Source organism: Coturnix japonica, chromosome 16 (assembly GCF_054131305.1).
Source record: "Coturnix japonica strain WE chromosome 16, WE-NBRP24, whole genome shotgun sequence".
Lineage (NCBI taxonomy): Eukaryota > Metazoa > Chordata > Aves > Galliformes > Phasianidae > Coturnix > Coturnix japonica.
In genome coordinates this window covers 4533265-4558403 of record NC_140678.1, presented here as the reverse complement: position 1 = coordinate 4558403, position 25139 = coordinate 4533265, and the positions used below count along the sequence as shown (strand labels likewise).

At 47.5% G+C, this 25139-nt stretch overlaps 1 protein-coding gene across 1 annotated transcript; it reads left to right on the top strand.

The window, feature by feature from the left end:
- The first annotated feature begins 24214 nt into the window (after nucleotides 1–24214).
- On the top strand, nucleotides 24215–25139 carry LOC146758210 (olfactory receptor 14J1-like). The gene has a single exon (XM_085517267.1). The coding sequence runs from the start codon at nucleotides 24224–24226 to the stop codon at nucleotides 25136–25138; it is 915 nt and encodes a 304-aa protein (XP_085373393.1). The 5' UTR covers nucleotides 24215–24223; the 3' UTR covers nucleotide 25139.

The following is a 25139-nucleotide window of genomic DNA, read 5'->3' as shown; positions in this document are numbered from 1 at the left end:
CTGCCGCCTGCCAGTCTCAGCACTCAGCCTGCCTGGGGAGCTGCCCAGGGTGCTGCGGGGAGACGTGTGGGTGGAAGGAGCCCCCCGGCAGGGCTTGTGCTGACACAGCTGCTGCCTGGGGCAGGGGGATCACAGCTCCACTGCACAACTGAATGTTTCTGAGGGCACTTTGCAAGAGGAGAGCCAAGGCAGGGGGTTTCCATTTCCTGTTCTGAGGCAAAGAGGTTTGGAGTCAGAAATCTAAAAGTGGCAGTAAGAGTTCTGAGAATTTTTCGTCAATCAATTGCTTGTTTTGAGAACAGTCACACATGATGTGCTTTCAGTCTCCCCTTTCTCAAAGGATGGAAATATCATCATTTTCTGTAGGCATGAGCAATTCACTTATCCTACAAAGTGCATTTTCTAACTGAAACCCAATGCCACAGAAGCTCGGGTAGGGGGCTCTAAGAGCACTTGGGGTAAAGATATGAGACTTGAAACAGATGAAAATATCCATGGAGAAGGGATAGGAAAATAAGAGGGAGGTCAGAGCACCATATGCTGCTTCTGCTTATGGACTGATGAAATACGTGAAATTGAATGCAAGTAATGGTGCTAAATGTACACTGTTGTAAGAGAATAAAAACATTTCATAGTATAGCAGGAGTGTCGCTGAGAATGGTCTGGACTTGTCATTATCTTCTGCACTCTGAGCAGGACTCCAAGCACAACAAAAGCAGATGTCCAACAGCAGCTCCATCAGCGAGCTCCTCCTGCTGCCGTTGGCAGACACTCAGCAGCTGCAGCTCCTGCACTTCTGGCTCTTGCTGGGCATCTACCTGGCTGCCCTCCTGGGCAACGGCCTCATAAGCACAGCTGTAGCATGCGACCGCCGCCTGCACACCCCCATGTACTTCTTCCTCCTCAACCTGGCCCTCCTCGACCTGGGCTGCATCTCCACCACTCTCCCCAAAGCCATGGCCAACGCCCTCTGGGACACCAGGGCCATCTCCTATGCAGGATGTGCTGCACAGGTCTTTTTCATTGTCTTCTTCATCTCAGCAGAGTATTCCCTTCTCACCATCATGTGCTATGACCGCTATGTTGCTATCTGCAAGCCCCTGTACTATGGGACCTTGATGGACAACAGAGCTTGTGTCACCATGGCAGCAGCTGCCTGGGGCTCTGGGGTTCACAATTCCCTGCTGCACACTGCCAGTACGTTTTCACTGCCTCTCTGCAAAGGGAATGTTGTCAACCAGTTTTTCTGTGAAATCCCCCAGATCCTCAAGCTCTCCTGCTCAGAATCAAATCTCAGGGAAGTTTTGTTTATCATTTTTGGTGTGAGTTTAGGCTTTGGCTGCTTTGTTTTCATAGTTGTGTCTTATGTGCAGATCTTCATGGCTGTGCTGAGGATGCCCTCTGAGCAGGGACGGCACAAAGCCTTCTCCACATGCCTCCCTCACCTGGCCGTTGTCTCCCTATTTGTCAGCACTGGCATTTTTGCCAACCTGAAGCCCCCAACCATTTCCTCCTCACTCCTGGATCTGACAATGGCACTTCTGTACTCAGTGGTTCCTCTAACACTGAACCCTATTATCTACAGCATGAGGAACAGGGAGATCAAGCACGCTCTCAGGAAGGTGTTGCAATAAGCACTATTCCAGCTTCTGTAAAATGCACAACTTCTTCATAGGATTCCCAGTGATGGTTCTTCATCTTTTATGCATCTCTGATTGTTTGATTATGTGAGATATAGCAACATGCAAAAAAAAAAAATAAAATAAAATAAAAAATTATTGAACTTATAAATAAAATTGTATTACACCTGTTTCCAAACTAATTTCCATTTTTTCATTCCAAGAACTCATGTAAACATGTAACCAGATTCCCCGACTACGTTAAAAGATACCTAAAAAGGTTTCAAAATAGACTTTTACTCAGCTTTTCTTTTTTCCTACTTTGTCTGGATTTGGGGAGGTACAGCCACAGACAGCAGCTCAACGTGCTCTTTTCATTTCTGATCTCTTTACACCACCATAGTGCTCTCAAGTCCTCTCATTTGTGCAGTTCTGAAGGTCTTGTATGTCTCACGACAGTCCTGTTATCTCTACAGCAGCACTCCGGGGCTGCAGTCAGTATCCGGCAATATGAACGGCTGTGTCAGAGCTGGTCTATTTGCTGGCACTGCCATAACAAGAGGGCCCCTTCAGAGCAGGACTAGAGAACTGGAGGCCTTTTCCAAAGCTGGTGTAAGGAATATACCTCAGGAGCTGCTCCCTGAGAATACTTTGAGGTCTTTTGTTGCTCTTCACTGCATGACTGGGAGAGATTGACTAGTCACAAAGAGATCTGTAAGGGACTCAGGGCAGTGCTGTGGTTTAATTTTTATGGGTTGAGATCAAGACAAAAAAGAAAAGGAATATATTTATGACAAATTTATTTATACATATATAGTATGTTTAGTATATTTTCACACATATACAACATATGCAGTTGCAAACATATATGAACTATGCTTATCTGTTTGCAAGTCGTGGACCTGTTGCAGGGATTTTAACAGCCATAGTGTTCACTGTAGGAGCTGAAGTGACTGTCCGGCTGTTGCAGGAGTTGAAGCAACCTCAGAGTTCATTGCCAGAGCTGGAACCACCACAGGATGTGTGACGAAGTTGGAGCAGCCACTGTGCTCATCGGAGGGGTTGGAGTGACCACAGGGCTGTACCTCCTGGCACAGTGCACCTCCCTTGGGAGGCATTTGTTTCATTTTCTTATTACAATACTTGGAACAGCTACAGGACCTGTAGCAGGAGTGACCGCAGAGCTCCTTATGAGGGATGGACTGACAGTGGGATCTGTCCAGAGCTTGGAGCAACTGCAGGATGTGTAGCAAAACTTGGAGCTATTGCAAGGACTGTGCCAGGAGTTGCAGAAGCTGCAGCTCTGTCAGCATTTCTGGCTCTCTTCCCCTAGATGATGCTGAAGAGTGTTGAACACAGCTCAGTAGGTGTGGGTCAGGCCCTGGCACACTGCAGTCATTTGTGCCTCATTAGGATTACCATTGCCACAGCAGACCTGTCCCCAGTATTCAACCAGTTTCTCAGGATCCTGCAGTTGCTCGGAGATTAAGTTCCAAAGCCCTGGGGGTGCCCACCACTCCAGGCAGCTGCCCAGACTGTCCCACACCCCCTGCTATGCAGAGCCTTCTCACCTTGGGGCAGATCTCTCTGTGATATTCCTGAATAATTGTTTAACCTCAATCCTAGAATCATAGAATCCCCAAGGTCGGAAAATGACAAAAAGATCATCCAGTCCAACCGTTCACCTATTACCAATGGCTCCCACTAAACCGTGTCTCTCAACACAATATCCAGTCACTCCTTGAACACCCCTGGGCTCCCAGAGGAGACTGTGTAAAATGTGTAATTCCTTATCATATCGACAGTATTACTTCTAAAACACAAAGATGACCGCAAATCTAAATGTGCACAAATTTTCACTGTCAGCTGCCAGTTTTATCATGATACAAACCAATGTAAAACAGCATAGCAAAATAAATACCCTAATCCAGCATCCAGAGTTGACAAATTATGCAACAGGGCAAACAAGCAGCAAGCAACATGCTGTGCAGTGAAGCTTCATTAGAGGGCTCAATGAGCTCCACAAATAGGGAAATAATCAGCACCACGGCCAGCAGTTCTCAAACTCCCACAAAGCCCTGTGTTAACTCTGAACAGATGGGCTGTTATCCCAGCCCTTGGAGCTTCACATCAGGCACCAAAATGACTGAGGTGGCTGAACTCATCAGGTGTCTCAGCAGCACACAGTGCTTTGTGCACTGCCCCTTCCCAGTAGGATGGAGAAGAGAACTGGGAAATAAAGTACAACTTGTGAGTTGAAATGAAGCTCTTTACTAAGAGAGATAAAAGGAGTGGTGTAATAGTTATCACTATATATCCGTTTACATGGAATAGTATGTAACAACTGATGCACAAGCACTTGCTCAGCCCTACCAGACTGATGCCCAGATGGGCTCTGGGCAGTCAAGAGACTGAGATGAACTCACACCCCTTTGTTCCAGCTGCTGTGCCAGACATGTTGGAACTCCAGTACGAGCTGGAGTCAAAAGCAGCCAAATGGTATGCCACCATTGACATTGCCAATGCCTTCTTCTCTATTCCTTTGGCCGCAGAATGTAAGCCACAGTTTGCCTTCACCTGGAGGGGCATTCAGTACACTTGGAACCGTTTGCCCCAGGGGTGGAAACACAGCCCAACCATTTGCCATGGGTTGGTCCAAACTGTACTGGAACAGGGTGGTGCTCCTGAACACCTGCAGTACATTGATGACATTGTTGTGTGGGGCGATACAGCAGAAGAGGTTTTCACAAAAGGAGAGCAGATAATCCAAATTCTTCTACAAGCTGGCTTTGCTATTAAACAAAGCAAAGTAAAAGGGCCTGCCCAGGAAATTCAGTTCTTAGGTATAAAGTGGCAGGATGGATGTCATCACATCCCAACAGATGTGACTGACAAAATCACTGCCATGTCTCCACCAACTAGCAAGAAAGAGACACAGTCTTTCCTGGGTGCAGTAAGCTTTTGGAGGATGCACATTCCAAACTACAGCCTCATTGTAAGCCTCCAATATCAGGTGACGCGGAAGAAGAATAATTTTACATGGGGCCCTGAGCAGCAGCAGGCTTTTGAGCAGATTAAACAAGAGATAGCCCATGCTGTAGCCCTGGGGCCAGTACGGACTGGACAGGATGTAAAGAACATCCTCTATACTGCTGCTGGAGAGAAAGGCCCCACTTGGAGTTCGTGGCAAAGAGCCTCAGGAGAGACCCGAGGCCGACCCCTGGGATTCTGGAGTCGAGCATATAAGGGGTCTGAAGAGTGCTACACTCCAACTGAGAAGGAGATCTGAGCTGCATATGAGGGGGTTCGGGCTGCTCCCAAGGCAGTCAGTATTGAGACGCAGCTCCTTTTGGCACCTCGACTGCCAGTGCTGAACTGGATGTCCAAAGGAAAAGTTCCCTTCATCCATCATGCTACAGATGCCACTCAGAACAAGTGGATTGTTCTGATTACGCAAAGAGCATGAATGGAGAACCTCAGTCATCCAGGAATCTTAGAGATGATCATGGAGTGACCTGAAGGTAAAAACGAATTACCAGAAAATGAAAAGAAAAATGCCCTGTTCACTGATGGATCATGTTGCACTGTACAAAGCATCACAAATGGAAAGTTACCGTGTGGAGCCCCACACGACAGGTTGCAGAGGCCACTGAAGGTAAAGGAGAATCAAGTCAGTTTGCAGAGGTAAAAGCTGTCCAGCTGACCTTAGATGTTGCTGTATAGGAGAGGTGGCCAGTGTTTTATATTTATACTCATTCATGGATTTTCATGAATGTGTTATGGGGGTGGTTACAGCAGTGGGAACAAAATAACTGGCAATGGAAGGGTAAAAATATTTGGGCTGCTGAACTTTGAAAGGATATTGCTGCCTGAACAAAGAATATGGTTATAAACGTGTATCATGTAGATGCCCATGCACCCAAGCATTGGGCTACTGAAGAACAGCAGAATAACAATCAAGTAGACTGATCTGCCAGAATTGAGGTGGTTCAAATAGACTTGGACTGGCAGAACAAAGGTGAATTGTTTCTTTCTCGATGGGCCCATGACACCTAGGACATAAAGGAAGAGACGTGACATATAAGTGTGGTGGAGACCAGAGAGTGGGCTTAAATGTGGACAGCATTGCACAGGTTATTCATGGCTGTGAAACATGCCATGATTAAACAAGCCAAGAGGATGAAACCTCTCTGTGGGGAAGAGTGATGGCAGAAGTATAAAAATGGGCAGGCGTGGCAGGTTGATGATATCACCTTGCCATGATCTCGCATTGCTAAGTGTTATGTGCTTACCATGGTAAAGGCAACAACTGGGTGTCTTGAAACGTACGCAGTAACCCATGCTACTGCCTGAAACACCATACTGGGTCTTGAGAAACAAGTCCTGTTTCGACATGGCACCCCAGAAAGAACTGAATCTTATAATGGGACACATTTCAAAAACTCACTTATAAATACTTGGGCCAAAGATCATGGCACTGAGTGTGTTTATCATATCCCCTACCATGCACAAGCCTCTGGTAAGACTGAATGATATAAAGGGTTGTTGAAAACTATGTTGAAAGCAATGGGTGGTGGAACACTGAAGCACTGGGAAAAGCACTGGGCAGAAGCCACATTGTTGGTCAGTACTAGAGGATCTATCAGTCATGATGGTCCTAGCCAATCCATCCCCCTGCATACTGCAGATGGAGATGAGGTCCCTGTAGTGCATGTAAAGAACATGTTGGGAAAAGCAGTTTGGGTCTTTCCAGCCTCTGGAAAGGGCAAACCGGTCCGTGGAACTGCTTTTGCCCAGGGACTTGGGTGCACTCGGTGGGTGCTGGAGTCCCACCCCAGGAACGTCCAGTGTGTACCACAAGGAAATTTGATACTGGGGGAGTGCAGTCAGTGATTCCATGTATATATAAGTATATAGGTGTGTGTATGTGTAATACATGTTAATTATTGTTTCTTTCTATTCAGATAGCCAGTTGAGGTAAAAGAAGCTCAGTAACTCCTCTCTTTGGATCGTGGCATCTCCTTTAAAATAAGGGGCTTTGGAAGCTGATCTGTGACTCCAAAACCCCCCAAATGACCCAAAAATGACCCCATAAGTTCCCCCAAATGACCCCAAATGGCCCTAAAGCCATGGCCATAGTGCAGCTGAGCAAATCAACACTGGAATGTGACACGCCAATGGGTTCTGTTACCTTTATTGAGGTGCTGGGTGCATGGGGATGGCTGCACCAACCCACACAGCCAGAGAAGCAGCGAATACCTATTGACAGGCATAGCCTATCCATGGTCATTCGTTCCAAGGACATGGGCAGAAATTCCAAGGATTAATTCACATCTCTGGAGGTGGTGGGATGAAGGCTAATAGCCATTCTCACTGTAAAAACCCAACACTTCCAGGGGGGCAGCCCAAACTGGTTCTCGCTAATGTTACATCCAGCTGAGGCATCTGTTCTGCCATCTTATCTTCAACAGCAGCATATCTATTCTACTTTCTAATCTTCACTTGACAGCAAACTCTACGGCCCACTCAGTTCTGTTCCTGAGCTGACATTCACGCCAGCCCTTTGTCCTGGCTGTATCTGCTTAAGTTGTGCATGATTCACAACCCTAACACTGACCCAAACTCCATCCAAACCCTACCCCAAACCCTAACTCAAATACAACGCTGAAGCCTAACCCAAAACCAACATAGACACAAATCCAAACCCCAAACCTAAAACCAACCCTAAAGAACCCAAACACAACAGAGACACAAACCCAAACCCCAAACCAAAAACCAACCCTACCCCAAACCCAACATAGACACAAACCCAAACCCAAAACCTAAAACTAAACCTGAAGAAACCAAAAACAAGAGAGACACAAACCAAAACCCCAAATTTAAAACCAGCCCTACCACAAACCCAACATAGACACAAACCCAAACCATAAACCTAAAACTAACCCTAAAGAACCCAAACCAACATAGACGCAAACCAAAACCTCAAAACTGGAACCAACCCTAACGAACCAAAACCCAACATAGACACAAACCCAAACCCCGAACCTAAAACCAACCCTAAAGAACCCAAACACAACAGAGACACAAACCCAAACACCAAACCTAAAACCAAACCTACCCCAAACCCAAATACAACAGAGACACAAACCAAAACCCCAAACCTAAAACCTACACCTAAACCCAAACCCAAACCAAGCACAGACACAAACCCAAACACCAAACCTAAAACCAACCCTAACCCAAACCTAAAACCAACATAGACACAAACCCAAACCCCAAACCTAAAACCAACCCTAAAGAACCCAAACCCAACATAGACACAAACCCAAACCCTAAACCCAAACCAAACATACACACAAACCCAAACCCTAAACCTAAAACCAACCCTACCCCAAACCGAAACCCAAAATACACACAAACCCATCCCCCAAACCTAAAACCAACCCTACCCCAAACCCAAACACAACAGAGACGCAAACCAAAACCCCAAACCTAAAACCAACCCTACCCCAAACCCAAACCGAAAAAACACACAAACCCAAACCCTAAACCTAAAACCAACCCTAAAGAACCCAAACGAACATAGAAAGAAAACCCAAACCCAAACCTAAAACCAACCCTGCCCCAAACCCAATAACAACAGAGACACAAACCCAAACCCCAAACCTATAACCAATGCCCAAATCCAAACCCAAACCAAACACAGACACAAACCCAAACACCAAACCTAAAACCAGCCCTACCCCAAACCAAAACCCCAAACCTAAAACCCCCCACAAACACTTCTGTACTTCTATCACTATTAAGGAAAAACCCAACATTCCAGGATTCTTCCAACACAAGCCAATCCATGGTTCTTTGATCATCAAGGAGCCTCCCAAGGAGATCATGTCATCCCAAAACATTCCCTGGTTCTTAATGACCTTCGAGGACTCTTCCATCACAAACCACGCTTTGCATCTGTGACCTTCAAGAACCCTCCTGTGCTGGTGTGTCACAATGACACCCTGATTTCACTCTGCCCCCCGGAGTAGGACAGGGGCAGTGGGTCAGCATGGAACCCACCGGCCCCATTCTGCAAGTGGTGCAGGTCCTGCAAGGAGTTGTGTGAGCAGGGCAGCAATGCGGGCACAGTTTGCCAGCGGAACATTAGCAGTGCTGCAGTGTGTGAAGCTGCCGCAGGAGCTGGAGGAGGTGAGCACTGAATGGATGGGCAGCATTGGGCTGAGCTGCAGCTGGATGGAGGGCATCCTGCACATGGCATGGCAGCATTGGGTTGAGCTGCATCTGGAGGGCCCCCTGCAAATGGCATGGCAGCATAGGGTTGAACTGCAGAGGAGAGGGCACCTTGCTCAAGTCATGGCAGCATTGGGTTGAGCTGCATCTGGAGGGCACCCTGCAAATGGCATGGCAGCATAGGGTTGAGCTGCAGAGGAGAGGGCACCTTGCTCAAGTCATGGCAGCATTGGGTTGAGCTGCATCTGGAGGGCACCCTGCAAATGGCATGGCAGCATTGGGTTGAGCTGCAGCTGGATTGAGGACACCCTGCACATACCATGGCAGCGCTGGGTTGTGCTGCATCTGGATGGAGGGCACCCTGCACATGGCATGGGAGCATTGGGCTGAGCTGCAGCTGGATGAGTCACATCACTCCCATATACAAGAAGGGGAGCAGGGAGGACCCGGGGAACTACAGGCCGGTGAGTCTCACCTCCGTGCCTGGGAAGATGATGGAACAGATCCTCCTGGACAACATGCTCGATCATATAAGGAATGAGCATGTGATCCGAGACAGCCAGAACGGCTTCACCAGGGGAAAGTCATGCTTAACTAATCTTGTGGCCTTCTATGATGGAGTGACAGCGTTGGTGGACGAAGGTTAGATGACCGATGTCATTTACCTGACCTGAGCAAGGCCTTTGACATGGTCCCCCACCTCATCCTCATCTCCAAATTGGAGGGAAGTGGATTTGATGGGTGGAAAACTCGATGGATAAGCAATTGGTTGAAAGGCCGCAGACAGAGCATGATGGTCAATGGCTCTATGTCCAGGTGGAGGCCGGTAACGAGCAGTGTCCCTCAAGGGTCTGTCTTGGGACCGGTGCTCTTTAACATCTTTATTAATGACATCGATGAGGGAATTGAGAGCACCCTCAGCAAGTTTGCTGATGACACCAAGCTGAGTGGTGCAGTCGATCCGGTGAGGGAACGGATGCCATTCAGAGGGACCTTGACAGGCTGGAAAGCTGGGCTCGGGTGAACCTAATGAGGTTCAACACAGCAAAGTGCAAGGTTTTGCACTTGGGCTGGAAGAACCCCAGGCACCTGTACAGGCTGGGAGGAGTGGTCCTTGAGAGCAGCTCGGCAGAGATGGACCTGGGGGTCCTGATGGACGAGAGACTCAACATGAGCCAGCAGTGCGCTCTGGCAGCTCAGAAAGCAAAGGGGATCCTGGGCTCCATCAGGAGAGGGGTGGTCAGCAGGGATAGGGAGGTGATTGTCCCTCTCTACTTGGCTCTTGTGAGGCCCCATCTGTTGTACTGTGTCCAGGTTTGGAGCAATCAGTACAAGAAAGACATGGAGATTTTGGAAAGGGTCCAGAGGAGGGCCACAAAGATGATCAGGGGGCTGGAGCACCTCCCCTATGAGGACAGGCTGAGGGAGTTGGGTTTCTGCAGCCTGTAGAAGAGAAAGTTGCGGGGTGACCTCACTGCAGCCTTTCCATACCTGAAGGGAACTTACTCCCAGGAGGGGAGTAAACTCTTGGAAAGTGCTGACAATAGCAGAACTAGGGGAAATGGATCCAAGTTGAAGGAGGGAAGATTTAGGTTGGATGTTAGGGGGAAGTTCTTCACTAGGAGAGTAGTTAGGCCCTGGAACAGGCTGCCCAGGGAGGTTGTGGATGCCCAGTCCTTGGAGGTGTTCAAGGCCAGGTTGGACGGGGGCCCTGGGCAACCTGATCTAGTAAATGTGTATGTTTGGTGGCCCTGCTAGGCAGGGGGTTTGGAACTACGTGATCCTTGAGGTCCCTTCCAACCCGGGTCATTCTGTGATTCTGTGATTCTGTGACACAAGTCACAGCCCTGGGCTGATGGTCAGCAAGGGACTGCCCACCTCCATTTGGTTGCCTGTGCCATGGAAAGGTGCTGGAAGCCACTTTACCTTTCCTGCCCTTAAAAAGAGGTGGCAAAGTCTCATCTTTTGTTGGCTTCCATGCCTCAGAGAAGCTCCCGAAGGACTTGCGGTGTAACAGGGGCTGCTGTTTAGGAATCAACTCCATTCAAAACCTGTTAGGGAGGAGAGGGCAGTGAGCGGCGTGACGCAGTGCAACAGCAATCCTTGCTGCTCTCTCTGCTTGTTTGCTCACAGGCACATTTTCATGCTGCATGAAGGCTTTCTAAAGCTGTTAGCAGGGTCACTTGGGATCGGAGGAGGGGAAACGGTTTCAGGCAGAAAGAGGGAAGACTGACTTTGGATGGGAGGAAGAAGGATTTGGCTGAAGGGTGGTGAGGCACTGAGATGTCTTGCCCAGAGAGGTGCTGGTTGCCCAGACAGGCATTCAAGGCCTGGCTGGACCAGGCTCAGAGCAACCTCATCTGGAGGTAGGTGTCTCTGTTCCCCGCAGGGCGGTGGGACCGGGTGCCCTTTTGGGGTTCCTTCCAGCTCCAATCATTTCGTGATTTTCTGTCACATCCTCCTGAGCAGGACAGGGGACGGTGTTGATGATACGATTGCTGTTCCACCTAGAACTGGCTCTAGGGGACATCATCCAGAACGGCCCTGTGTTTGGATGGGCTCCTGTGAGGGGGAGGTTTGCTTCTGAGAAGGGATGTGGTGGCCCTCTTTGCCCCATCCACAAAGCCAGCAGAGCTTGAATCTCCCCTCCTACCCGGCAGGGACTCCCTGCCATAAGGGAGTTGAGGTGGTGCATAGCTGTGAGGTTGCTGCCAGGTGAAACACAGGCCAGCACAGGATCACGGTCCTGTCCTCCGTCCTGATCTCCTTGGAGATGATGGATGATGAAGGAGCTGAAGGTGGAAATCCAGACCCCTCGCAAGTGGAGGAGGAAGAAAGGGCGGACGTGTTACGGGCTGGCTGGAGGAAGAGCTGGAGGTGGTCCTGTGCGGGGGCAGAGCTCAGGAGCCCCCTCCTGCTGTTGAGAGGCACAAGCCAGGGCAGCGGGGATGGCTTTGGGGCTGCACAGCCCTCTCCTTCCCCTCGCCCTCCCTCCCAAATGCAGCTCAGCAGGGAAAGATGGGGTGAGCTTCCTGCTGTGTGTGCAGGGGAAGACTCAGAGGAAGTCCAGGCTGAGCCAGACAGGGCGAGGAGGAACCTGGCAGCCAACAAACACACCTTGTGTGTGGAGAGATTTATTGACAACTGGCTAGCTGAGAAGGGTCATGTAGACACTGTGCAGCTGACCAAGCTGCTGTGCCATCTGCAAGGACAACGAGAGCAACGGGATGTGTGATGGTGGGGAGATGTTGGCCATGGTTTTGAGAACTCAGCAAGGTAGTAGCCATCAGGACGATAACTGCAAGTTACAAAGATAGTTGGGGTGACATGGAATTGAGAACCAACAATGAGCTCTGCTTTTGCACTGTGTATGAGCTAATGATCTGCACTAGAAATGTACATGTAGCCAAAGCAATAAAGGAGATGAGCTGATCATATGTCAACGACAGGTCTGGTGGTTTGCTTTTCTCCCACCATCTCCAGCACTTGTGCACCAGGAGCTGCTCTCATACCAAGGCAGCCACCACATCCCAGATGGCAACTCGCTCTGGAGATGAAAGGAAAAGCAGGTCACACTCTGCATCTGCCGCTTCCCGGCACCCCTCCCACTGCTGGGCAGGATGGAGGTGGCAGATGGAAAGTGCCATCTCCATCCCAAGACTGGCTGCAGCACTGCTCCCATGGTGGCTGTGGGCACGTGTACCTTTCAGTATCATTGCATGTCTGTCCAGAGGCACGGCCCACCATGGGGCCATCCTAGCTCATCCCGGGTTGCTCTTTGTTGGAGCTGTCCATTCTGGAGCTCATCCTTCAGATATGTCTGCTCTGTACCAGATGCTCCTTCAGGATGCAGGACCCTCCTCCGTGCTCTGCCTTCACACTACTCCCGTGTGGCTGTGTCACAAACATCACCACGGCAACGCGGTGATATCATGGCCAGCTGCCCATGATGATGCTGGCACTGCTGCCTGCCCTGCCTGGCAGTGCTGACCCATCTATGCTTTCTCCCTCTCCTGGAGCTGTGAGTTGAGGGGTGACCCTGGGGTGAGGATGGGGCTGGGATGTGTTGCTGTTCTCTCAGTTCCCCTGTGCCTTCTGAAGGCGGCAGGCTCAGAGTGCCCTATGGATGGGCCAGAGTCACCATGCAGGTGGGACAGGGGCTGTGGCTTCTGTCCCCAGGGGACTCAACGTCCTGCCCCGGGTCTCTTGGCTGCTGCCCTGAGTCCTTAGGGACAAACCCTGCAGGGACAAGGCTCCTCCTTGCCAGTGCTGCCCTCTGGTGCCCAATGAAGACCCTGATGGCTAGTGACATCCTGTGATTATCAAGAAATCCCTCAGCAAAGCTACACGCTGTGTGAAAATATGTGATTTCTTCCACCAGTAAATCTGAGCCAAGGAGAGTGAGGCTTGCAGCAGTCAGCCTTGCCCCGGGGCCACCCAGCCCAAAGCTCAGTGGGGCTAGAGGGGTCTCATTGGCAGTAAGAACAGGTAGGTGAACTAGAAACGTAATTGTCTCTGGACACTGGGCTGTCAAGAGGGTGTTCCACGCGATTGGACGGGTGGATTACCCACAGTCAGGTTAGAGAAATCAGTTAACTGGTGGCCAGAAGAAAAGCTCAAAAAGATCAAGGAAAGCTGCTGCCTTCGCCCCCCTCCAAAACAAGGTGGGCAGGAGGCGGGGGAGGGCAGCGAAGAGTGGATGTATCAGAAAGCTTACAACAAAAGGAGAAGATCCTCGATTTAACACCTTCTGCCCCACCCTTGCCATTTGCCCCTGTGAGTCACCATCCAGTTGCAGAGAAGCCAGGGAAACACTTCTCTCCCTGGCCAGCCTGTGTGGATTGATCCAGCCAACCTGAGGCCAGCTTCCCTAACCTTAATGAAATCCCTTAAAAAATACCCTTGGAAGGCTAAGGACACCCCTAAAAAGGAATCTAAAATTAACATTTGCTGGGTTATTCCCTCATTTTAACCATATGAACAAAACCCCTAGAGGGCGAGTTGGGGTCTTGTTCTATTTCAAAGAAGATCCCCATGGGACCTTGACTGAACACAGAATGGCTGAGAGCTGCCTTTGCCCATTTGTGTTTTGTGACAGAAAAACCGAAGATGTGACCATGCTGGAATGCTGAATATACCTCTGTGTTACATGTCCTGGTTGTAATAGTATTTTGTCTTGGTTTGTTGTAGATATGGGTTGTGATTCATATCAGTCCTTGGATCTGCTCAACTTCTCAATTGGGCTCAGGTTGTTTTCAGCTCATCCGGTCTTTCTGGTGCTTTTTTCACAGTGACATCATCCCTTCTGAGCCCTTCTGTCACCCCTTTTGGTCAAACTGGTGATGATTTGCATGGAACTCCTCCACGGTGCTTCCAAATTGCCAACCAACTGGGAAATGAGCCAAGGGACCCACCTGATGTCTGTTAGATGTGCTCAGAAAAGAAACACTTTGTAAAGCCCTTGTGTCATGGTTTAATAATTTTGTAATTTTGGTATCAGTATTCCACATCATAACATCATATAAAGCATGAATAATTTTACTGAATCTGCAACTTACAGAAGAAGACTACATCTCCCAGAGAACAACACGATAGGTCACAGGACCTGGACTCTATATTAACTCTGTCTCAGACTAGACTGAGATCTTTCGAGTTCTGGCATTCAGGGGAGTGTGAGGGAGCCTTCAGCTGTTTTGCCTAGGTTTCACAGTAGGCCTCTCGGTCACGGGACTCATTCTCTCTCCTATTTTGCTTGATTCGTTAGCTCAATTTTCAATTATATTGTATTATATTTTATTATCCTGTATAATAAAAGCTCGCCTAATTGGTGAGCTTCATTACCATCTAGAGACAAGCTGTTGGCCCCATTGTCCCAGCAGCAAAGCAACCAAGGAAGGATACCTTCATCTTGACACCGTGTAAACTCCTTTCTTGAGCCTTGGATTTCAGTCAGCTTCAGAAGTCGACGATAAGTGATTTCCTCCTCATCATCAGTCTCTTCTTCATGCCTCTTGGTTTTTCCCTTTGCTTTTTTCGGTACTGCTCCATGCCCGGCACCTGGGTCTTCTGCTGCGCCCCCCTCTGCGTCTCCTTCTTTTCGTTCTAGATGCATGGACACCCGTTTCCATTTCTTGCCTTCCACAGGGGCAACTGATATTGCTACTGATGCCTCCTGTGACTGATCAGAGTTAACTTGGGCTTGAATCTCAGATCAGAAACTCTCTCTCTCCAGAATAGTATGATACAAAGCACGGTATGCATAAGCCAAACCCCACATAAGTTTTACCTCCTTAGATCTCTGACCCAAATACTCACTTAATTTCTTAGGGTCCCTTAGGTGTTCAAGAGTGAAATCCCATGACACTGCGGGTCCCCATGCTTCTAAGACTTTTCCTAAACCTTTCCATATTCCCTGCCAGTCATCATTCTCTGGTTTCTCTGGTTCTGGAGGAGACTTCTGCATAGAACGAAAGCATAGGAATACATATGCATTCATTGATGAATACAGGTATGAGCACTATCTCAGTTATTGAAAGGTGTGTGGAAATCTGAGAGTACAACCTAAAAAAAGCAGGTTTTTTTAGCCTGTACAATGGATTAAACATAGTGGTGTTTGTAAAATTGCCTGTTCCATCTGGGATGCAAGTGTTTGTAAGATTCACAATTCCATCTGGGGTGTAGGTGCCAAAATTCTGACCATACCACATCTCATAAAAGTACCAGGCAGGTGTCTCCATCAGTATCCACCTTATTAGGCTATATACCTGCACAATTCCACAACACCAAATTATGGTGTTAATAGTTGACCAATACTTTAAGAAGATCATAATTGCTTTCAATCCCTTAAACAGAGCAACTGGGATGAAGAGTGGATTCATAGCTGGCAGGCTTTGTAAAAGTCAGAGCTAGCTAGCTTTGCTCTAAGGGAGAAAGAAATCCCTTTGTTTTCTATACAATAGTTAGATAGCAATGCTGAGAATGTGCAGCTGCCCTTAATGTTGACAATCTGTCTGGTATTTCAAGGTCACGTTCTCAGTGAGCAGCTAAAAAAAAAAGATAACACTCCCGTAACGAAGCTAACGTAGCTCTTTAAGAGCAAAAAGAGAGTCGTTCTAAAAGCTAAAAAGCTCTATTGCCCGCATCCTCCACCAAAAAATCTGTAACGGGTTACTTAGATTTACCTATGCCCGTGACAGGGGAAACCACCCCATGCCCCCTCCCCCGGGGCCTGGAAAGGAGGGGGAAAAAGGGAGTGGGATAAAAACAGCGGCAATCTAAGGAGGGAAAACTTATTTTACTAAATATGATATCGAAATACAAGATAACACAATATAATATAATTGAGGCTAACAAATCGAACAAACAGAGAGAGACAGAGAGTCCCCGAAAACCGAGAGGCCTACTGTGAACTCTAGGCGACACGACTGGAACGCTTCCCACTCTCCGAGAAGTTCGAGAGAAGAAGGAGGGCACTCCAGCCTGGGAATGAGATTATATAGCGTCCTGGTCCCGTGACTTATTATTACCCCTGTTGTTCTCTGGGATATGTAGTCTTCTTCTGTGGACTGCACATTCAATAGAAGTATCCATACTTTACATGATGTTATGATGTGGAATACTGATAGCAAAATTAAAAAATTACAAAACCATGACATCCAGAAAAGCATGCCAGTGCACTTGCATTAGTATATGGCAAAGGGGAAAGGAAACCCCTTGTGAATGAACTAATTGCTAAACTTCAGGAGCTTGAATTATTTATAAGCACTACAGAACTTAATCTTTATATTTCAGCCATTGTCTAAATAGCTGAAAGGTTAAACAGAATGGAGGGAACAAAAAATGATATTATTGACATGTTGACTAACGTGCCTGATGTAGATGAATCCATGGTGGTACCAGATGATGGGGACCAGGATTCCCACGATTGCCTATTGAAAAAAGCTGAACAACATGAGTTCCTCTCGACCCGTATCATCGAAAATGTCAATCATAAAAAAAGAGATGTCCTCGTATTCAAGTAAATGACAACAATAAGACACCTCATATTCAAGCAAATGACAACTATAAGACCATATGTTTTGCTTTGTTGTATTTCTTGAGTAATCATGGGGAGGGTATAAAGAAGTGGTATAATTCATCCACTTCTGCACTTCAGGCACGAGTGAAAGAATTTAGATTACTGTGGCCTGAATGAAGTCACACCTCCATTAAGTGCTGCTGTACCAGACATGCTAGAACTCCAGTATGAATTGGAGTCAAAAGAAGCTAGGTGGTATGCCACCACTGACATTGCTAATGCCTTCTTTTCCATCCCATTGGCTGCAAAATGCAGGCCACAGTTTGCTTTCACCTGGAGGGGCATTCAGTATACCTGGAACCGTTTACCTCAAGGGTGGAAGCAAAGTCCAACAATTTGCCATGGATTGATCCAAGCTGTTTAGGAACAGGCTAATGCTCCTGAGCACTTGCAGTATATTGATGATATTGTAGTGTGGGGCCATACAGCAGCAGAGGTTTCCAAGAAAGGGAAACAAATAATCCAAATTTTTTGCAAGCTGGTTTTGCCATTAAGCGCAGCAAGGTGAAGGGGCCTGCCCAGGAAATCCAGTTCTTAGGTATAAAATGGCATGATGGACGTCGTCACATCCCAGCAGATGTGATTGACAAAATCACTGCTATGTCTCCGCCCACCGACAAGACAGAGACCCAATCTTTTCTGGGAGTAGTGTGCTTTTGGAGAATGCATGTCCCAAACTACAGCCACTGGACTGGAGAGTGTCGAGTTTGGATTGGATACTCTCATTCTCGGCCCTGAGACTCTCTCTCTCAACCTCAAAATCTTCCCTCTAAGGAATGGTATTGAATAAGGCCAGATAAGCATTAGGTAGGCCCCAAGTCATTTGTGCCTCCTTAGATCTGCCTGAGCCACAACATTCCTGTCTCAAATACGCAGTCAAACTCTCAGGATTCTTTAAGTGTTCAGGAGTAAAGCTCCATGACACTAAAGATGTCTGTTTTCTAAAAGTCTCTCCAAAGTCTCTCCACACTCCCTGAGACTCAGTATTCTCTGATTCTAGGGAAGACTTCCTCCTAATGTTATAAATCCAGAAACTGAGTGAGATCACTACAATAACCAACAGTAAATTCAGGGAGATTAATACGATTGACAGTGTGGTCCACTGGGACAACTGGTCATTCAAAGGCTGCTTAAAGGATGCAAAGAAAAAAGGAAGAGCACGCTCAAAAACCACCATTTCCATACTATTGGTTGCATTAGTTGCATTAGTTGCTCCCTCTGGAGCTGCATGCAAATACCAAGTAAGCGTTGCTAACCATGCTTTCAATCTATTATACATTCCTATAACTTCATAGGAAAAAAAGGCTAGCTTAAACATGGTCCAATATGTTTGGAGCATCATAAAAGAGGAACTAATGAAATGCAGTACCTTTTTTTTTTTTTTTTTCTCTCAGTAGAGAGGAAAAAAAAGTGAAAAAAAGCAAAGCTCAGCAGTGTTTATAAAATAAACCGGGGTATTGGCAGTCCGCCTGGACTTTCAAGGTCAAGCTCACAGGTGCAGAACCGCAAACACGAGATAGCTCCTTAACAGGGAAAAAACTTGTAGCTCTGTTAAAAGCTAAAAGAGCAACAGGAGAAAACACAGAAAAACAGCAACTCACAATGCCTGCATTCTCCACCAAAATCTGTCACGGTTTGAACAAAAAGTCCACCTGCAAACGTGACAGGGGCCGTGGGCCCCGCAGGGGCCCTAGGCCGAAAGGAAAAAGTTAATTAGGAAAAGAAAACAGCGGCAACGATCTAAGGAGGCACACTTATTTACTAAATACTATATCGAAATACAGGATAACACAATATAATACAATATAATTGAAAATTGAGCTAACGAATCAAGCAAAATAGGAGAGAGAATGAATCCCGTAACCGAGAGGCCTGCTGTGAGATCTAGGCGAACGGCTGAAGGCTCCCACACACTCCCCTGAACGCCAGAACTCGAAAGACATCAGTCTGTTCTGCGACCGAGTAATATAGAGTCCAGGTCCCGTGACCTATCGTGTTGTTCTCTGGGAGATGTAGTCTTCTTCTGTAAGTTGCAGATTCAGTAAAATTATTCATGCTTTATATGATGTTATGATGTGGAATACTGATAGCAAAATTACAAAATTATTAAACCATGACAACAAGCCAAGAGGATAAAACCTTTTTGGGGGGAAGGGCGATGGCAAAAGTATAAATATGGAGAGGCATGGCAGGTTGATTATATCACCTTGCCATGATCTCGCAATGGTAAGCGTTATGTACTCACCGTGGTGGAGGCAACCACTGGGTGGCTCAAAACATACGCAGTACCCTATGCTACCGCCCAAAACACCATATTAGGGTTGGAAAAGCAAATCCTGTGGCGGCATGGCACTCCGGAATGAATTGAATCAGATAATGGGAGCCATTTTAAAAATTCTCTTTAACCACTTGGGCCAAAAATCATGGCATTGAGTGGATTTACCATATTCCCTATCATGCACCAGCTCCTGGTAAGATTCAACGATTCAATGGGTTGTTGAAAACTATGTTGAAAGCAACGGGTGGTGGAACATATAAAAACTGGGAGAACCATTTAGCAGAAGCCACCTGGTTGGTCAACACTCGAGGATCTAGTAATCGTAATGGTCCTAACCAATCCAGCTCCCTACGTACCGTGGAGGGAGATAAGGTTCCTGTAGTACACATAAAGAGTGTGTTGGGAAAAACAGTTTGGGTCCTTCCAGTGTCTGGAAAGGGCAAACCTCTCCGGGGTACTGTTTTTGCCCAGGGACCTGGGTGCACGTGGTGGGTGATGGACAAAAATGGGAATGTCCAATGTGTACCACAAGGGAATTTGATGTTGGGGGAGTGCAGCCAATGTTTTCTTGTAGATATATAGGTAGAGTCTCAGAAAATATTTGATGAATGTTCAGTTAGTTACAGGACTTAAGATAGAGTGGATAAATGTTAAGGAAACACTTTTTTCTATATACCTTAATTAGGCATTCTGTAAGCAAGTTTCCATCTGGACTCTATATCGTGCACTGGCCATGCATGTGTAGGGCACACATGGAAAGAAATATAAGTCAAAAGGAGATCTGCTGTGGTGGCTGGGAAAGGATGAGTGCACCTAGATGTGGGGGACGCCCTACTAGCGCTGCCTTTCTCCTCCACCGCTGACATGTTTTCCTTTTTCTGGCAGTTTTGCCATTTTTCTTAAAATTAATAAAAAGTAGGTTAGGTTATAGAGTTTTGTTCTCAACTTAGGGATTTGTATGGAATAAATATAAATTGTTGAGAAAATAAGGCTGCTGATTATTCACAACTGTACGTGTGAGTGTGTATGTATGTATAAACATAATGTAATGATGTAGAATAAGGGGTGGAATGTCATGGTTTAATAATTTTGTAATTCTGGTATCAGTATTCCACATCATAACATCATATAAAGCATGAATAATTTTACTGAATCTGCAACTTACAGAAGAAGACTACATCTCCCAGAGAACAACACGATAGGTCACAGGACCTGGACTCTATATTAACTCTGTCTCAGACTAGACTGAGATCTTTCGAGTTCTGGCATTCAGGGGAGTGTGAGGGAGCCTTCAGCTGTTTTGCCTAGGTTTCATAGTAGGCCTCTCGGTCACGGGACTCATTCTCTCTCCTATTTTGCTTGATTCGTTAGCTCAATTTTCAATTATATTGTATTATATTTTATTATCCTGTATTTCGATATAGTATTTAGTAAATAAGTGTGCCTCCTTAGATCGTTGCCGCTGTTTTCTTTTCCTAATTTACTTTTTTTTCCTTTCCACACAGACGCAGGTGTATTTTTCGTTCAAACTGTGACACCTTGGCACTGACGGTGTTCAGTGTCACATCAGTCCAGGAGCAGCATCTAAAATGTGGCTGTTGAAAATGGTCTGAGTGTTGGTAAGAGATGTGTGTGTTTGTGGGATTACCACCCCCCCCCCCCCCTAACGGTTCTTACTGTGGGGTGTCCTACACACTGCCCTGTGAGAAGTTCAGCAGACCACCACAGTTGTTTAACTTCCAAACCAGCATTTCTATCTCTCAGCATTTGAACTAGTTTGGAAATGCTGAAGTGGAAAGTTCTCGAGACACTGAATCACCTTTGAGAACACTGCATGGTGTCACGGTGTTATCTAGATCAGTCTCTGTCCGTGACATGGGGGCAGTTGGCCCATGGGCCCCCCGGCCACTGACAAATGGAAAGGGAATAAGGGAGAGGGGTAGAGAAATGGGAGATGGGCTCAGGGAAACAAACAGAGAAGCGGCAACGATCTAAGGAGGAAAACTTACTTGCCTAACTGCAATCTAATTGAAATTGAAGCTAATCAATCAAGTGAAATAAAAGAGAAAGAGAGAGGTTTCCCACTCGCTGCCAGGCAGTGAGAGAGAGAGAGCTAACGTCACTTCTGTGACGTGTTTCCCTCTCTGACCGTAAGGTCCTCTGGGACGTGTAGTTCTTCTTCTCTGTGCTCCACATGATGTTATGATGCGAAATACCAATAGCAAAGATGACAAAACCATGACAAGGACTAGAAGAAGTTCTGAGCAAGTTTGTTGATGATACCAGTTTAGGAGGAGCTGTTCCCTCCACCAAGGGTGGAGAAGACTTGCAGAGAGAAGTGAGTACCAGTTGGTCCATAAAGCACAACAAGAACAAGTGCCTGATTGTGCACCTGAGTAGGGGCAACCCTGGACATACATTCTGACTGGATATGGAACACTGGAGAGAGGTCTGACTGAAAGTGATTGGGGGTCCTGTTCAGCATCAAATTGAATGTGAGTCAGCAGTGTGCCAAGACAGCCAGGAAGGCCAACGGTCCCATGGAGTGCATCAAGCAAATTATTGCCAGCTGGGTGAGGGAAATAATTGTCTCTGTCTGCTCTGACTGCTGCAACTGGGTGCAGTTCTGGGCACCACAGAGCATAAAGGACATCAAACTATGGGAGTATGTGCAAAGGAGGGCACTGGAACAGGGAGATCTGAAGTTCAGAGTTTCATTGGGATTGACTGCTTGTTCAGACTGGCCCTTCTCACATCCCACATCATGAGATGAGACAAAGGGCACACGTGAGACATGAACTTCACAGCATCCTTGCACCCCATGCAGAGCCTGGGATCTTCTGTCCCCATGTCTTTCATCTAACATTATACACACCTCCATCCCACTGCCCCAGGAAGGGTCATGAGCCAACATGAGGGACAGGATCTCCCTGCCAAGGGTCTAGGGGTCAGGAATCATAAGGCAAAGGAGGGTTTTCTTAGCATCATAGCCACCATGCCAGTGCCTTTCATTGCCTGTAGTCATGGCTTCCAATTATCTGCTCTAACAAGTCCCTTGGGAATCTTGCTTGGTAATGTTCCTCAGTGGGCCCATTAATACTCCAAGAAACTTGACTGTTACTTCTGACTTTGTCTTGATGAGTACTCTGTGCAAACTTCTTTCTGCACTGAAGGTTGATGGACTCAGCATCAAATACGCCCTGGGGCCCATTATAACCTAAAGAGCCTCCTGTGCCTTGTGCCTTCCTGTTCTCTTGTTCAGGTTTTCAGAACTTGTTCAGCAAAATGGAGAGGTATCTGGAGAGAGCTTAACAAGGAAGAATCCAAAATACATTTATTGCCTGTTTATTTATAGTTGGTTTTAAAGAAGATACTAAAGCAGCACTGTACAATTCCTTGTGAACATGTGAGCTTAACCAGAGGAATCCCAGCTCCATGGGTCTGTGGGGAGCTGAATCCCATTTCTGCCCCAGGGTTTCCATCTGCGGATGTGGCACCTGCACTGCCTTCTCTGGATCAATGCCCTGCACAGGGAAGTCCAACCCTCATTGTCCTTGTCTGTGTTTCCTTTTTGTTTCATCTAACACTCTGTGGTAGAACTCACCTCATGTCAGGAATTGACTAGTGGAAAATTGAGCAGATTTCAATGAACAGTTATGATATTGTTGTCTCTCAGGAGCTGATGGCCATGAGGACCCAGGGAAATCTCAAGGGACACGAGTGGGAAGCATAAAACTGACATCATCTGCTGCTGAGCTGGACCAGGCTCCTGGGACACAGGGAGCTCATACAAGTGGGCAGTGCTGCAGAGAGATAGCTGTGCCCAGGAGCAGCTCTTGTGCACAGCACAGACTACAGCTCCCAAAAGAGAGGAGAGAAAGGGGAGAGAGCTTCCAGGATGTGTACGGTGTGAGCAGGCTGTGAGCACACAGCAGGAGCATTACTCACCGACCATGACAAGGTAAGTCTCACTACGAACATGCAGCTGCTTTCCATAGAATGTTAACTTAATCTGGGACACCCCGTAGCAGATCTGGCTGCAGGCACTGCATATTCCTTTGCTGTGTTAAAAGCCTTCTGCTCCAGCTGAGGGCTTCTGTACTGCAGTATGAAAGCACAGCCCTGAGGGCTGTGTGTCCCAGCACGGCTGCAGGCTGTGCAGCCGGGGCTGCAGGCGGGTGCCCAGGGTTGTCCTGCAGAGCGGGGTCCCTGCTGTGCCCCAGGGGCTGTGTGCCGGGTATGGGACTCTGCCGCCTGCCAGGCTCAGCACTCAGACTGCCCAGGGAGCTGCCCAGGGCACTGTGGGGAGACGTGTGGGGGGAAGGAGCCCCCCGGCAGGGCTTGTGATGCCACAGCTGCTGCCTGGGGCAGGGGGATCACAGCTCCACTGCACAACTGAATGTTCCTGGGGGGAAAATGGACAGCCAAGGTAGCAATTTTCTATTGTTTGAAAGGAAGGGGAAAGGGTTGGAAGCAGAAATCTAAAAGGGGCTGTCAAATATAAACACAGCTCTGAGACGCCCAAACTTTTCTTCAGTCAATTGATTGTTTTGTGAACTGTCACACGTGATATGTTTTCAGCCTCTCCTTTTATGGAGAGAAACATTTCAAGGGTGGAACTAGTTGAAATTATCATTTTTTTTTTATTGACTAAATTAATGCACTTACATTGCAAAGAGGCAGGTTTCCTGATCAGAAAGTGAAGGGCACAAAGGTTGTGACAGAGGGCTTTAAGAGGAGTGAGGGTAAAGATATGAGACACAAATCAGATGGAAAAATCCAGGGAGATGGAATAAGATTAGAAGATGAAAGGAAGGATAAAGCCCATATGCTTCTTCTACTTATAGAATGCTGAACTACACGAAATTCAGTTCTATTTGTGGAACTAAATAAACATTGTCATAAGAGAATGAAAACATTACATAATACAGATGAAAGAGTGTCTCTGAGAATGGCCTGGACTTGTCATTATCTTCTTCACTCTGAACAGGACAGCAAGCCCAGGAAAAGCAGATGCCTAACAGCAGCTCCATCAGCGAGTTCCTCCTCCTGCTGCTGGGAGACACGCAGCAGCTGCAGCTCCTGCACTTCTGGCTCTTCCTGGGCATCTACCTGGCTGCCCTCCTGGGCAACGGCCTCATCAGCACAGCCGTAGCCTGCGACCGCCGCCTGCACACCCCCATGTACTTCTTCCTCCTCAACCTGGCCCTCCTCGACCTGGGCTGCATCTCCACCACTCTCCCCAAAGCCATGGCCAATGCCCTCTGTAACACCAGGGCCATCTCCTACACAGGATGTGCTGCACAGATCTTTTTCTTTGTCTTCTTCCTCTCAGCAGAGTTTTCCCTTCTCACGATCATGTCCTATGACCGCTACGTTGCCATCTGCAAGCCCCTGCACTATGGGACCTTGATGGACAGCAGAGCTTGTGCCACCATGGCAGCAGCTGCCTGGGGTGCTGGTGTTCTTAATTCCCTGCTGCACACTGCCAGTACGTTTTCACTGCCTCTCTGCAAAGGGAATGTTGTCAACCAGTTTTTCTGTGAAATCCCACAGATCCTCAAGCTCTCCTGCTCAGAATCAAATTTCAGGGAAATTGTGTTTATCAATTTTAGTATCAGTTTAGTATTTGGGTGCTTCGTTTTCATAGTGATGTCCTATGTGCAGATCTTCATGGCCATGCTGAGGATGCCCTCTGAGCAGGGACGGCACAAAGCCTTCTCCACGTGCCTCCCTCATCTGGCCGTGGTCTCCCTGTTTCTCAGCACTGGCTTTTTTGCCCACCTGAAGTCCCCTTCCATCTCCTCCCCACTTCTGGATGTGACAGTGGCACTTCTGTATGCAGCGGTTCCTCCAACACTGAACCCTATTATCTACAGCATGAGGAACAGGGAGATCAAGCACGCTCTCAGGAAGGTGTTGCAATAAG

Coding starts and splice junctions, on each gene's coding strand:
- LOC146758210 (XM_085517267.1), top strand. CDS start 24,224: ATGCCTAACAGCAGCTCCATCAGCGAGTTCCTCCTCCTGCTGCTGGGA.